This window comes from Parasteatoda tepidariorum, chromosome 8 (assembly GCF_982258835.1).
Source record: "Parasteatoda tepidariorum strain Cologne lab strain chromosome 8, Ptep-v5.0, whole genome shotgun sequence".
Lineage (NCBI taxonomy): Eukaryota > Metazoa > Arthropoda > Arachnida > Araneae > Theridiidae > Parasteatoda > Parasteatoda tepidariorum.
The window spans coordinates 33,119,794-33,133,147 of NC_141762.1; the positions used below are offsets into that span (position 1 = coordinate 33,119,794).

General features: G+C 27.4%; 1 protein-coding gene across 6 annotated transcripts in view; it reads left to right on the top strand.

Annotated features, from left to right (window-relative positions):
* Nucleotides 1-553: 553 nt before the first annotated feature.
* Nucleotides 554-13,354, top strand: part of eya (eya transcriptional coactivator and phosphatase 2) — a 152,433-nt gene continuing 139,632 nt past the window's right edge. For all 6 annotated transcript variants that reach the window (XM_016069260.4, XM_071181536.2, XM_016069261.4 and 3 more), the window contains exon 1: nt 554-856. In XM_016069260.4, the coding sequence (XP_015924746.1) occupies nt 803-856 (54 nt within the window). In that variant the 5' untranslated portion in view covers nt 554-802. The remainder of the gene's footprint in view (nt 857-13,354) is intronic.

Below are 13,354 nucleotides of genomic sequence, written 5' to 3' on the forward strand. Positions count from 1 at the left end.
CCACATTCATTAAATGGATGTGCTTGTACTAAAAAATTTCATTGAAAATGTAAGCTATAAAAATTAAACTCAAGCTTAGAAATAAAATCATTAAAGTATTTGAATTGTTATATTCTATCATTCGATTTGTATTTTGTTCTTTTGTTTATCAAATTTGCGGTTTCACAAATATAACTCCACAACAAAAACGAAAAAAATCACCAATTTCTTCTTCAGGAAAACAATAAAAAATAAAATCAACACACTTAAAAATAAATAAATTAATTAATGAATAAATATTGTTAGTTTGAAATTTTTTGTAAAGTTTTTTTCATGATAACACCACAAAAAATTTCATTTGTTTCTATCAAATTATATCGACAGTAAAAAGCTTCATTAACCAATTCTTATGAACATTTATTACCATACCTTTCTTTCTACCTAAAGAAAAAAATTCTTTTTATATTTCCATCAATGCAGTCCAGAAAGATGATGCGTAACCATGGCAACCTACCTCCTAATTCAACCAATGGGAGGAGTGATAAGGCGGCAACCTTACATCAGCGCCCTCCTTTAGTTGATTTTCGTATACTCTACAATGAACCCACCAACGAATTGCTGAACATCAGGACTAATGTAGAATACCTAGTTTAAAAGTGTTTTTCTTGATTTAGTAAACTTATTAAACAAAATGATCCAAATTTTCTTGGTATTAAATAAAAAAGCTTTTTGAGTTTAAAACAGAGAAAAAATGCTAATGCTAAATGTGGACAGAGTTGAATATTTGAAATTTTTCAAGTAAAAACTAAAGTCACTCATCAGTATGCTGTATAATGTACCATATTACAACTGCTCACCCCTACCCCATTATATACAGGTAAGTTATCTTAATTCTAATCGAATTTAATTTTATATTTAAATATGCACTTAAATCTTGCTTACAGATACCATACAAATATAATTTTTTTTCATAAAAAAATTATTTTTATACGTTTTCAAGAAAATATTTTTAAGAAACTACATAAGTTCTACAATCAAAAAAAGTTTTTAATGCCTATTAATGTTTACTCGGTATGCACTTAAAAAAATTTAAAAAGTTTTTCTTTTTTTTATTTAATAAAAAAGATTTTAAATTCTTTTTATTACAGCTACTTTTCTGTTTTACATCAAAAATAGCAAGATAATTATCATAAGATTTAAATCCGTCTCATTAATACGAGTTTCTAATAAGTACTTACTTATAGTTATAATTCCTGCTTATTCTTCAAATTGCTTATCAATACTTCTTTCTTTACTTCTTAATTAATTTTATAGAAATGTTTTATAGGTTACTTTTTAGTGCTATCTCTCTGTTTTACGTAGAGAGAAGGAAGTTAAAATAAGATTTAACTATGTCTTATTAATACGCATTTGTAATAAGTACCTACTTATCACTACTTAGCTTCTACATATTTCATATTCTACAAATTATGTATCTGTGCTTCTACGGTGTAAATGTTTTTACACATTGTACATTTTCATTTAATTTTTTTTACGTTTACTTATTTCAAGAAATTTAGTGCAGTGACTTTTTTATTTTTGCGATTTAATTATTATTATTATTTTAATTTAGAGATTCAATTATTTTTTCTTCCCAAAATTAAAAATTTCAATTTTGGGATGCCGAAATTGAATTTAGAAATTAGTTTCAGAGAAATCATTTCAGAACGGAACAACCTAGTGAATGAATAGGTTGAAAAGTAGAGTATCGAATTAAATGTGTTAAAAATACCGAAATTAAAATTTTGAATTTATTTTAGCAAGAAAACATTTAGAGTTCAGTTTTAAAAAACTATTTCAGAATCATGCAGCCTAGTGCATGAATATGTTGAAAAGTAGTGTATTGAATTAAATGTGTTAAAAATACCAAAATTAAAATTTTGAATTTATTTTGGGAAGAAAACATTTAGAGATTAGTTTTAAAAAAATCATTTCAGAATCATGCAGCCTAGTGAATGAATATGTTGAAAAGTAGTGTATTGAATTAAATGTGTGAAAATGAAGTTTAATATGCAGTAAAGTATCAAAAAGCTGCTTATAAAAAGGCATATCTTTTCTTCAAAGTTAAGTAAAATTAATTATAGCATATTTACAGCTACCATAATACATTCATAAACTTAACAGTTTCGTTTAATTAACGTAATTTTCCACATTGCGTTTCAACTAAAGATTTCGTATTAAGAAAAAAATAGCATATATGGGTTCAGGTGGAGCTTAGCATTTTTATTTTACGAAAAACAAATAATAATAACACCTCTTATCTGTAAATCAATTTCGAAACATTAAAAAATTCACAAATTAGTCAAAACTTTTTAAGCTTAAGTTAAAATTCATTACTGAAGACAACATTTGGTAAAACATAATTTCACTCTTTTTTGAAAAATTGTAAAAAGAATTTTTTCCTTATAAATTTTTTGAACCATTCAATTAGGTAATCGTAAATATTTTAACCAATTTTTTACTTTATATAATTTTGTTTTGAGAAAAAATTTCAGTTTTACTTCGTTTTCAAGTTTTGGTTCTATCTTTTACCTAATCAAAATTTGATTTTTAATAAATTTATATTCAAATCTATTTGAAACTAGCACATTTGGACTTTATCCAAGTCTAAAGAAATTTCATGTCATATTTCATTGATGATACCAATAAATATCATTGGTTTTCTAAAAAATTATTAAACGATTTTCTTTAAATTATCACTTTTTAAAGCTAATTAATCTGATATTGGTTGAAAATAGAGCCTATTTTGTTTCTTTAAAAAGTAATATATTTTTTGTTTCGATAAAAAAAATTTCAAATTTGCTTTTTATCAATCCTATAATTCAATTCGTTGTTTAGTCAAAATTCGATTCTTAATAAACTTTATCTACTATATTCCATGGCTATCTGAATCTAGCCCATTTTTGGCCTGCTTATCCGAATTGAAGGAAATTTCAAGACTTATTTTATTTATTATACAGATAAATTGCCTTTATATTCTAAACATTAAAGATTATCTTTATTATTTTTTAAAGCTGATCAATCTGATATTAGTGGAAATTGAAACTTAATTTTATTTTCATAAAACGTAATATCTTATTATTTAAGCACAAAATTTTTTATTATATTTTAGTACTGAGATATGCATTATTCTTTACCTATAATCAGAATTTAATTCCTAATAAATAGTGTCTGCTGTTCTTAATAGTTATTTCAAAATAGCTTATTCGGACTTCACATCAAACCCTGTCTGCCTTCTTTTTTTTTTTCTTGCAAAGAAAACATTGTACTCTTCTGGTGGGAAAACATGCTTCGCTATTGTACTTTTCTGCTAATGCAAACCTAAACTGACCCCCCTCCCGTTTAAAAGCATCTCTGCGGGTTTTCAAGAACTGGGCGGCCCACTTCAAGTTAAGTGCCCTCGTCTGTTAACGCCGATGCGTTGCTCTTTTGCTAAAGGTCAGAACCACTGGAATATAAAGGAAATGAATGGTGAGTCCTAGTAAAAGGGTTGAGGATAGGTTTTTGAATTGTTAGAAATGGTATGAAAATTGTGTGCGTATTGTGGACATGTTTTTCAAAATTCTTACCAAAAGAATGTGATTAAGAAATAGGTGCCTATTATAGATTTGTATTTTTGTTTATATTTATGAAACATTTAAATTCAAAATATGGAATACATTTTAAACTATAAACTATAGAACATTTTTTTTTAACTGTTTTAGTTAAAGTGTTGAATTTCAATAAAAAAATTCGAAGGCATTCATTTATTTTTTTATTTATTTTTTTGTTGTTGTTCCAATTAGAAAGATTTGTTACTATTTTATGAGAAAATTAAGGATTTTTTTTCCCGAAAAATGCTACACTTCAATAGTATTATTTATATTTAATTGAAATGTTTTGATTTTAAATTCGAATAAAGATACATTGTTTGTTACCTAATTGTACTTTGTTTACCAATTTTAAGTTCGTGGGTAACTAGTAAGCTTAGAGTAATATTGTTTACCTTTTGAATTCTTTAAGTTCATAAGTAGTTACATTGAAACTTTATGCCATTTTTTATATAATCGAAAGAACTTTGAAATAGATTTTCTTTGAGTATCTAGAAATTTCATACGACAATTATTTTCCTTTGAACAACATTTTAAATTATATCTCATGTTGTTTCTCCTGTAAAATTTATATCATTAATGCTGAACCGATTTTATACTGAAAGATTACTAAGTATAATTTTGATTTTCATTTTTTGTTTAAGCATTTTATTTATACAACAAAGAAATAAGAATTTTTAACTTAATTATCATGAGGTTAGGCATAACATGCATAATTTTTCAATTGTTTTTCAAAATGCTTTTCATTTGATGACAATTAATTCGTCAAAATTTTTAACATTTCAGACAAGCATTATTTCAAAAATAAAAGTTTAAAATAAGAAATCTTAAAGTTTGAAAAGAGTTTCTTTTAACTCAAAGAACTTTGGAATGAATTCTTTGAGTTTAAAAACAGAAACAATGGTTTTTATTTGAATTTTACTTGAATTTTTTTTTTTTTTTTTTGCTGAAAACTTAGAAAAAATAATTATGCCACCGTCATCAGTGGCAAAATTTATTATATTAATAATATTTTATAGATTGCCTATAAATTTTCGCAAGGAAAAACAAACTGTTTTAAAATTAAATGCGACGGATAATCTCGTATTTGTTAAAAACACGAAGTTCAACAACATAAATAAAAAGTCGATGAGGAACAAATTTAGTACAAAGCAATAAATTTAGAAAAAGGTATTTTTGCAAAATTGTGTGTTATAAGATTTGTTAATCAATTTTCGTTAAGATGCATTTTGAACAGCAAACGTATTCTCCAATTATAATATAAAACAAAGAAAAATATTAAATTAGTCTTCATTATCAAAATGTTATAAGTGAAATTATTATCAAACATTACGATGACGTTATTTCAATCAAACATTCCTGTAACACGAATTAATAACTATTACATTAGTTTTGTAACTCAAATTTTGAGCGTCACACACCTTTTTAAATGCCAGCATACTTTTCATCTAAATTAGTTTGCCCTATTAAATAGAGCATAGAAGTCTCTAAAGCTGTGAAAAGGTAATACACCTCAAAATTAATAGTTAGTAATCTTAAGCTGTTATAAAAATTATATCAAATAATTTCCTATATTTAAATCCAATTGGAATAATTCCTATTAAATATATATAAATTGACGTCTGTCTGATGCACTGCGAAAAATTTCTGGTTAAAACTATCTGAATATGCTAAAAATTAACTATGTTTCTGTCTCTATGGGAGTACCATAATGCTCGGTAATTTTTACAGAAGCACTTTGGTGATGATTTTGATAAAATTGTCAATAAAATATGGCTTATGTGAGATAAAATAAATGTGTCAAAATTCAAAAATTTTATCATGTAACTTTAGAGCTGCATGATACTTTAGAGCATGTCAAAAAAAACCATTTATACGGTTAAATTTATTTTTCAGTTTTGTACTACTTACTAAATGTGTGGTAATGAGAACTCTAATTATAAAAACCAGAATTTCAGGTAAACCCTTACCGAGCCAAAATTTCTGGTAAACCTGGAAAAATTACCAAATGGTTAGTTTAAATACCGTATATTTTAGTTTTATTACCAGAGCATGGGTTTTTTTTTTCTCCCAAAAAATGTCCTTTCCTTAATGTACGGTAGTTTTACTAGAATTTGTTTCTATGTATAATTTCTAAAATTCTTTTTGAAAATTATTCTATTTAAAATTGTATTTGAAAATTATTCTATTTGAAACTATTCATGACTTGATATTCCTATCATTTAATAATAAACAGACTCGCATTACGGCCAATTAACTCAATATGTTTTTTTCTTTTCTTTTTTCTATTTTAACAAATGCTCGCTTATCATGAAGCCATCCGGGTGATTCCGAATCCTAAAAGCATCCCCCTTGTAGGGATCGCGGAGGACGAATGTGGCGGTAAAGCCCGATGGATAGGGTGCTCAGTTGGGGTGCCGATGCCAACGCTTCTTCGTTCCGCAAGGTGTTCCAGAATTTTTCATCGTATTTGATTCGAAACGTAATTAATATAAACGCAACTAATTATTTTCAATGGACAATATTTCATTAGAAGCAAATAACAACATATTTGTTCTTCTGTATTCATCTCCTTTAATTTGTTTGAAGCGGGTCATAGTCGCATAAAAATAATTTTTGAGAACTAGCTATCATTTGAGTACTACAACTAAATTATAGAACAATTATAAATGTACGCAGAGAAGAAAAAAATTTATTAAATTTTAAGTACGGTATGGTAAGGACATCTTGATGGAAAAAAAATTCGGAAGGATGGTTAATAAAACTATTCATTTGGTAATTTTTGTTTTCTTATCGTGACGGTGTACTAGAAATTCTTATTCTCAAAATTGTAGTCCTTATTAACAGACATTTAGTAAAAAATATAAAATTGAAAAGAAAAATTAACCAAATAAGTGTTTTTTATGACATGCTCTAAGATATCACGATAAAATTACCAAATGTTACCACATTTACCAAATTTTATCACTTATTATAAAAGCCACATTTTATTACCAGTTTTACCAAACTCATTTTAGCTGCTTCGGTACAAATTACTGAGCTTTGTTCCCATAGAACCAGAAACAAGGTAAATTTAACATTATTCGGGTAGTTTTAATCATAATTTTTTTTTCTGAGTGTGCAATCACTACATTATCAGAGTATAGTTACTGACGGTAAAAATTATGTGTTCTTAATTGGTAATTGCTTTGAACATTAACAATGTTAAGTGAAAGCAAACACTGTTAAAAAATATTGATAAACAATAACAAATGTACTATCCCTACAGAATATCAGTCATTGAAAATATGACCCGTAAAACGTAGAGCAAATAGACAATGATGGTAAATTTCAAATGAAGTTTTAGAAAGAAAAAAAGAAAAAAAAAACGAAATTAACTCATTCATAATTTATGATGATACTTTATAGTATTTTTAAGAGATAAACTATATTATGCTGTACTGTTCAGAAGAAACTGATCTAGACCCTAATCTTAAATTGTTAATTTATTGGAAAAGCATAAAAATTTTTAATAGCTTCCAAAATTGAAAGAATAAAATTTTTTGTTTCTCAAGCATCCGTTTCCCCATAGACTCTCTACGAGCCACTTCAATATATTGTCGATATATTCTTTCGATAATATCGATTCAATTCTATATATAGATTCAATATATTCTTTCTGTCCTCGAAAATGGAGTATTACAATAATAACTAACGTCATTAATATTTTTATAATCCCTTATTTTTTGAACAATTGTCATAATACTACAACTAGTCTTAGGCCCTACTGCAAATTATTTGCTAAATTGGTGCTTACTACAAAATTTTATTTTTCGTTGTTTATTGTCTCTTTCTATATCCTTTCCAATCCATAACATAGTTAATTTTATAAAGAAAAAATTATTTGCAAATTTAACGTACCAAATGTCACTTTACATATTTACATTTACACATTTATACTTTATTATTTTTCAACCACTGATTGCAAAAATTAGCCTCAATCACAATTTTTGTTATGAATTGGCTTTTTGCGAATTATTTTTATTTCATTTATTTATTTTACAGCTGAAAGTTTATAAAGTTTTTATAAATATATTTTCATTGCAAAATATACACGTGATTTGATAAGTCTTCCAAAATCCTAATTCGCTGAGGACACGTAGAATTGGGTACCTGCACTTCAAGAAGAAGATCACAGATACCCACACATGTGACCTATGACGTAAGCACCAGCTGATTGTTCATGGGCAAAATGTCGTGCTTACGTTGAGCTAAATTTTTCCACTTAAGTTAGAATGTTAATTAACGTGAAATTAATTAAATACAGTGCCATATCGCACATCGCATTTATTGAAATGTAATTCTTTCGCATCTACGCTTTTTACCTAACTTAGATTTATTATTTGTTTTTTTTTATTACATATTTTTGTTCTTGTACCTGACAACTTCGATGCATAATTAGTTTGTGTTCTACATGACTTCATGGTCTTTGTGTTAAGAAATACAAATAATTGAAATCATTGTGAAAGAATCTTTGTATAAGAATATAGAATATGTCACTTAAGAGAATTGATACTTAACGGGGTTGGCTTACTCGAAATAGAATGGAAAGAGCAATTGCTAACGTAAACAAATGCCACGTTTCAACAGCCAGTCAGGATCGAAATGCTCATACTACGTCATTTACAGGTATGACATTATCAATGCTGATCTTGCTTGATACGGGTCCAGTGAAAAACCATTTTTAATTAAATAAAGATATTTTTGAATAAAATATTTTTGAAACTCCATCGATGGGATATATCACGTGAAGCAGTCGTCAAAAGAATTTAATTAGGAAGTAAACAGTTAGGCCCGCCGTGTCTTCGAACATCAAATTTGGTATGGATCAGTTCGGAATTGAGGGTCATAATTTGTAAAGGTACATACACATATGCATAATCATTCTATCATTCTGTTTTATTCATATAGATTGCATTATATATTTAAATGCAAATAAAAAAAGTGTAATCAAAGTGTACGCTTGATTCACATAGATTTAAACAAATTGTTATAAATTGATATATTCGAATTATTTTATAGAAAGTTCTAACAAACAAAACTTTTTAAAAGGGACGTCTTTTTAAATCTCGAAAAATAAAGATTCAAACATTTCAAATTACAGCGTGAGTTCTTTAAAATAAAATTTGACATAATAAACTTGGAAACGAATATGGTGTTTGTTTTAATATTCTAATATTCTGTAGACATAGTTTTTGGAATGCATCATCAGTACGCAAGAATTAATATATAATTCATTAATGACTTAAAACGAAGAAAAATACGTATCGCAAGGGTTTTAAACACTGTTTTATTGCTAAAAAAATGACTTACAAATATTTTGCTATAATTTATTTTTTAATTTTATAAACATTTTATGTAGATGTGAAATATAATCTAATTCTTTATACTGGCTATCTCCGATTCGTCATATCCTGAAGAAAGTACCGTCTTTAAAGTGCGATCTAATTGGTAAATAAATAGAAAATTATTGTATTAATTTATACTTATCTAAAAAGGAGTTCTTTTAACTTCAGATGTAAAGAATTTATTGAACCGTATGAATAACAAATTTTTTCTCATATTTAAAATGAAAAAGTTTAGCAAACTATTTAAAAGTTTAATATACGAAGAAATTGCCCTTGCCTTAAATATTACAAAAATATTTGCTTCACGTTTATTTGTTTCATAATTTTATCTTTTAAAATAATTGATATCTCTTCAATTTACTTTTTAACTTATGTTTCTTTGTTTGCCAGTATATTTAACAGCTCATAAACTTAGAATGAAGAATGCTTTGAGATTAGAATCTGAATGATTAAAGTAAAAGTATTTTTAAATATTACTTAAATTAATAAAAGCTATAAAATAGCAAACAAACAATCTTTCGGAAATGAAAACAGTTTAAAAAGGAGAATTTCATGTAAAATTAATATAGTACTACGTTTTAATCTAATCTTAGATTTTTTAAATACACAATTTTGAAAAAGTTAGCAAAAAAAAACTTCGGAAAGTAAGGAAACTTAATAACGCAAACATTTACCGTAAAATAATTTCAAGTTCTGTCTGAATATTAACTGTTCTTAAAGTATTTGAATGAAAACAAGAAAAATATATATAGATTAAATAATGCTAAATTTCAGGAAAGTGATAAAACATAAATTTACATGTTACAACAGTAGGTAGAGGTAATAAAAGATTATTTACATTATATTTCTATTAACCTTCTTTTTTTCTAAAGAAAAAAAAAGGGTAAAATTTTCATTATCTAAGAAACTAACTCTAGTACGAAAAAAAATCATTATCATTTAATTCTCAATGTGAATTTAGAAAGGGGACAACTTACAAGATAGAAAGATATTTTTGTTTCCTATTCTCTGCCCTTCTCCCTTTTATTTATACTTTATTTTAGATGTTTTAATTTATTAAATAAATTATAAAAATAAATTATAAAAATGAGTTCGATTCAATTATTTATTTATAAATATGATTTAATAAGTAGATTTACTAATAAATATAAATAAATGAAAAGTTCAACTAGCAACAAAATCAAAGATTATTATCCAAATTAGGCAAATATTAACTTTAAGATAAGTGTATTATTGAGTTTTTTTCTTCTTCCTGTTAGTTAGCATACAAAAAGTTATGATTATTACTTCAGATATTATAATTTAATATAGTCAATTGTCTCATCATTTGAAGCTCAAAATTCAGAATTGGGTCTGCACAATGGGCTATTGGCGACGGTCTACGAAGCTTCCGAAGACATGCCATCACAATTTTGATCCTCTGCAGAGGTTATGGCTCCACTACTTGGGCAATTTGACGACCTACGCATGAATTCAATAGGACAGAACTTAAAGGTAAAACAGTTTTACGAGGACCAATACCATTGCATTCTCGGTTCCTTCGTAGGCTGATCAAAGTGGCCATCCCCCTGATAATGATAACTAACCGTTGCCTGTGACTTGTACTTTAGAGTCAATTAAAATATCTATAAAATATAACTATAAATAAATATGGAATCTCTCCTCTGATTATATTTTTCCAATCAAAGATAATTGAATTCCCAAATTTCATATTTCCCAATTTAGTAATTTAAAAAAAAAGCGAAAACGCTTAAAATGGATTATACATGAAATTATCAAACTTCAAAGCATCTGTAATATATTTAAATGGATATGGCGTACTAATGCTGTAAGTTTTAACACTTAAATCTTTACATTTATAAATAAAACTTTTTCTCTTCGTCCAGTATATTTCATCCAAATTTATCGAGCTATATTCCCATAAAAAAAAAAAGTTTATCTCACACAAGCTTTTTTTTTTTTCCTAAAGAAACTAACCTTCGCCATGAAAAAAGAGCGCAATTTACGAAGCCTGTTGTAATAGTCAATTCAAGCAGTACTTGACTGACACTTGGCAGTTGCCAGAATTGAAGAAAAGTTCCTTTTTCTTTAACCTCCAAACCCCCTAGTTCCATCATCAAAGAAAATCATAGATATACTTCGATCCTTATGCAAACTTCTGAACTCAATCGTAACAACTATTGATGTCTGGTATACCCCCAAGTGACGTCGCAATGAACAGTCACAAGAGGATTCTGAGGGGCCCTTTTTGTGGGCACCCATACTCCTCTTCAAATGGTCCCTTGACAATGGGCCATAGAAAAGGAGAGAGGGTGAGATAATGCCAAAAAAATCGGACCGAAGTTCGCTTGTAGTTCGTCCCCAAGCCGAATTCTGAATGAATTGTTTGTGATGACACCGCGGTGTACTAAATAGAAGACATGCATCCTGCTGTGAAAATTTCTTGAACTTCATACTTATTTTGATATTTTTTCTCCTTCACTATTTTTCGGACAACTTTGTATCAGACTCAATCAGCGTCTACTGCCCCCAAAAAAAGATTAGGTTAAATATTAAAGCTTATGCACTTTTTAGAAATAAATACTGTTACCTCAGATCCGTAATGCTAGAAGAGCAAGATTTATTTGCTGTCAAGAAGACTATAATTAAGATATTTTGATTATAAGCCTTTTAAAGAAAATAAACCAAAGTTTAATTTTAACTAGTTTCTTAGCAGATATTTTCATCAAGCTAGATAAAAATATTTTATTTTATTTTAAAATTTCATTTAAGGAAAAGCTAGGAGAGTTTGCACACAAAACAAAATAATTTTAAAAATGGTACATATTAGCTTTTTTGCAAAACGAACCATTATTAAGTATTGACCACATAGGTTTTGCGTACAGTTTTATTATTATTTTGACGTTATGCTTTAATTTTAAACAACAGAATGGTATTAAATAGAAGAAAGTTCTCTTGAGGAATCTGTCCTTATAAAGTAGAAGAGATAATTATGCAAGAAATGCTGTAATGGCATGGAATGCGTTGAAATGTTGTAATGCAACTGGTATAAGGTTTTTGCAAACAAATATCTTAGTATTAGGAGTAAATATTTCTACCTAATAAACATTTATATTAAAGAAACGAGAAAAATAAAACAAATTTAATAATAAGGCAAAAAATTAAGGAATCATAAAATTTTTTGGTTAGATGGATTAGTTTTACTTAGATGGATTGGTGAACTTTGAAAAGTTTCCATTCTTTGTCAGTCTCTTTTTTTTGCTGCTCAGAACACTACATAATGTCTCTCAGAACAGAAATGATACCCATCTCTTCTAGCAAAGGAGCTATTCTCCATTTCTCCTAGCATAGAACCAGTGTTCCAAGTAACAGACGAGATTACTCTCCCCTTGGCAGGAGAGATTGCACAGCCCATAATGTAGAAGGACATAGTTTACGCTGTGTTAATCAAGGTTCATAGCTTGTGAAAAATCTCTTAATTTTGAAATATTTTATGCTACTTGCATCCTATATAAAATCATGAAGAAGATACAAGCACATGCTTTGAGAAAACAAAACGAATTGGCTACGATATATGCTTGACGCTCGCAGCAATCCACTTGCTCATCCAAGTACAAACTGCACTTTTTTCTCTTGAAAAAGTACCTGGAATAGCTGTACTGTACTCCTTCTTCCGCTATGCGTACTGTCTTTCCTTGTTTTACTTAACTAAGATTATCCCTTTCAAAGAGAGACTCCTGACCAAAGTATAGAGACCATATTTCCTAGATTGTTACCCCCCATACTTTAGGAGTTACCATACTTCATGTTTATTCAGGGAAAGTATGTTTTTGAGTATGATTTCTTTACTTAAAATACCGTCTATACTAATTAATTAGCATATTTCAGGCCACATAATAATTTTTTTGCTAATTTTTTTTGGGGGGGTGGGGGCTCACTGTACATTTTTTAAGAATAAAGAATTTTCCCGCAGTATTTTCATATAATACATGAGCAAGTTTATTTACAGTATTGCGTAGACTATGATTTTAGTATCTTAAATGAAAACCTTTTCATTAAAACAAAAACAAACGTGATTTTATTTTTTGATGATTACATTACTTTAACAAAAATACTTGTGATATTTTATTTCATTTTCAAATAATATATTTTTAGTTAGTGTTTTCATCGATATTTTCATGAGGCAAAAAGGCGTTTATTAGCTTTGAGAATTTTGTGGATTACGATTTTGGAATTTTAAAATAATTTTTTTTATTTGGATTAAAAAAAGTTTCATTTTATTTTTAAAATGTCAAACATAAGCACTTATGAAATATCTTACAATGCAAAGATTTTTTGTGATGAGTGACTTTTACACCG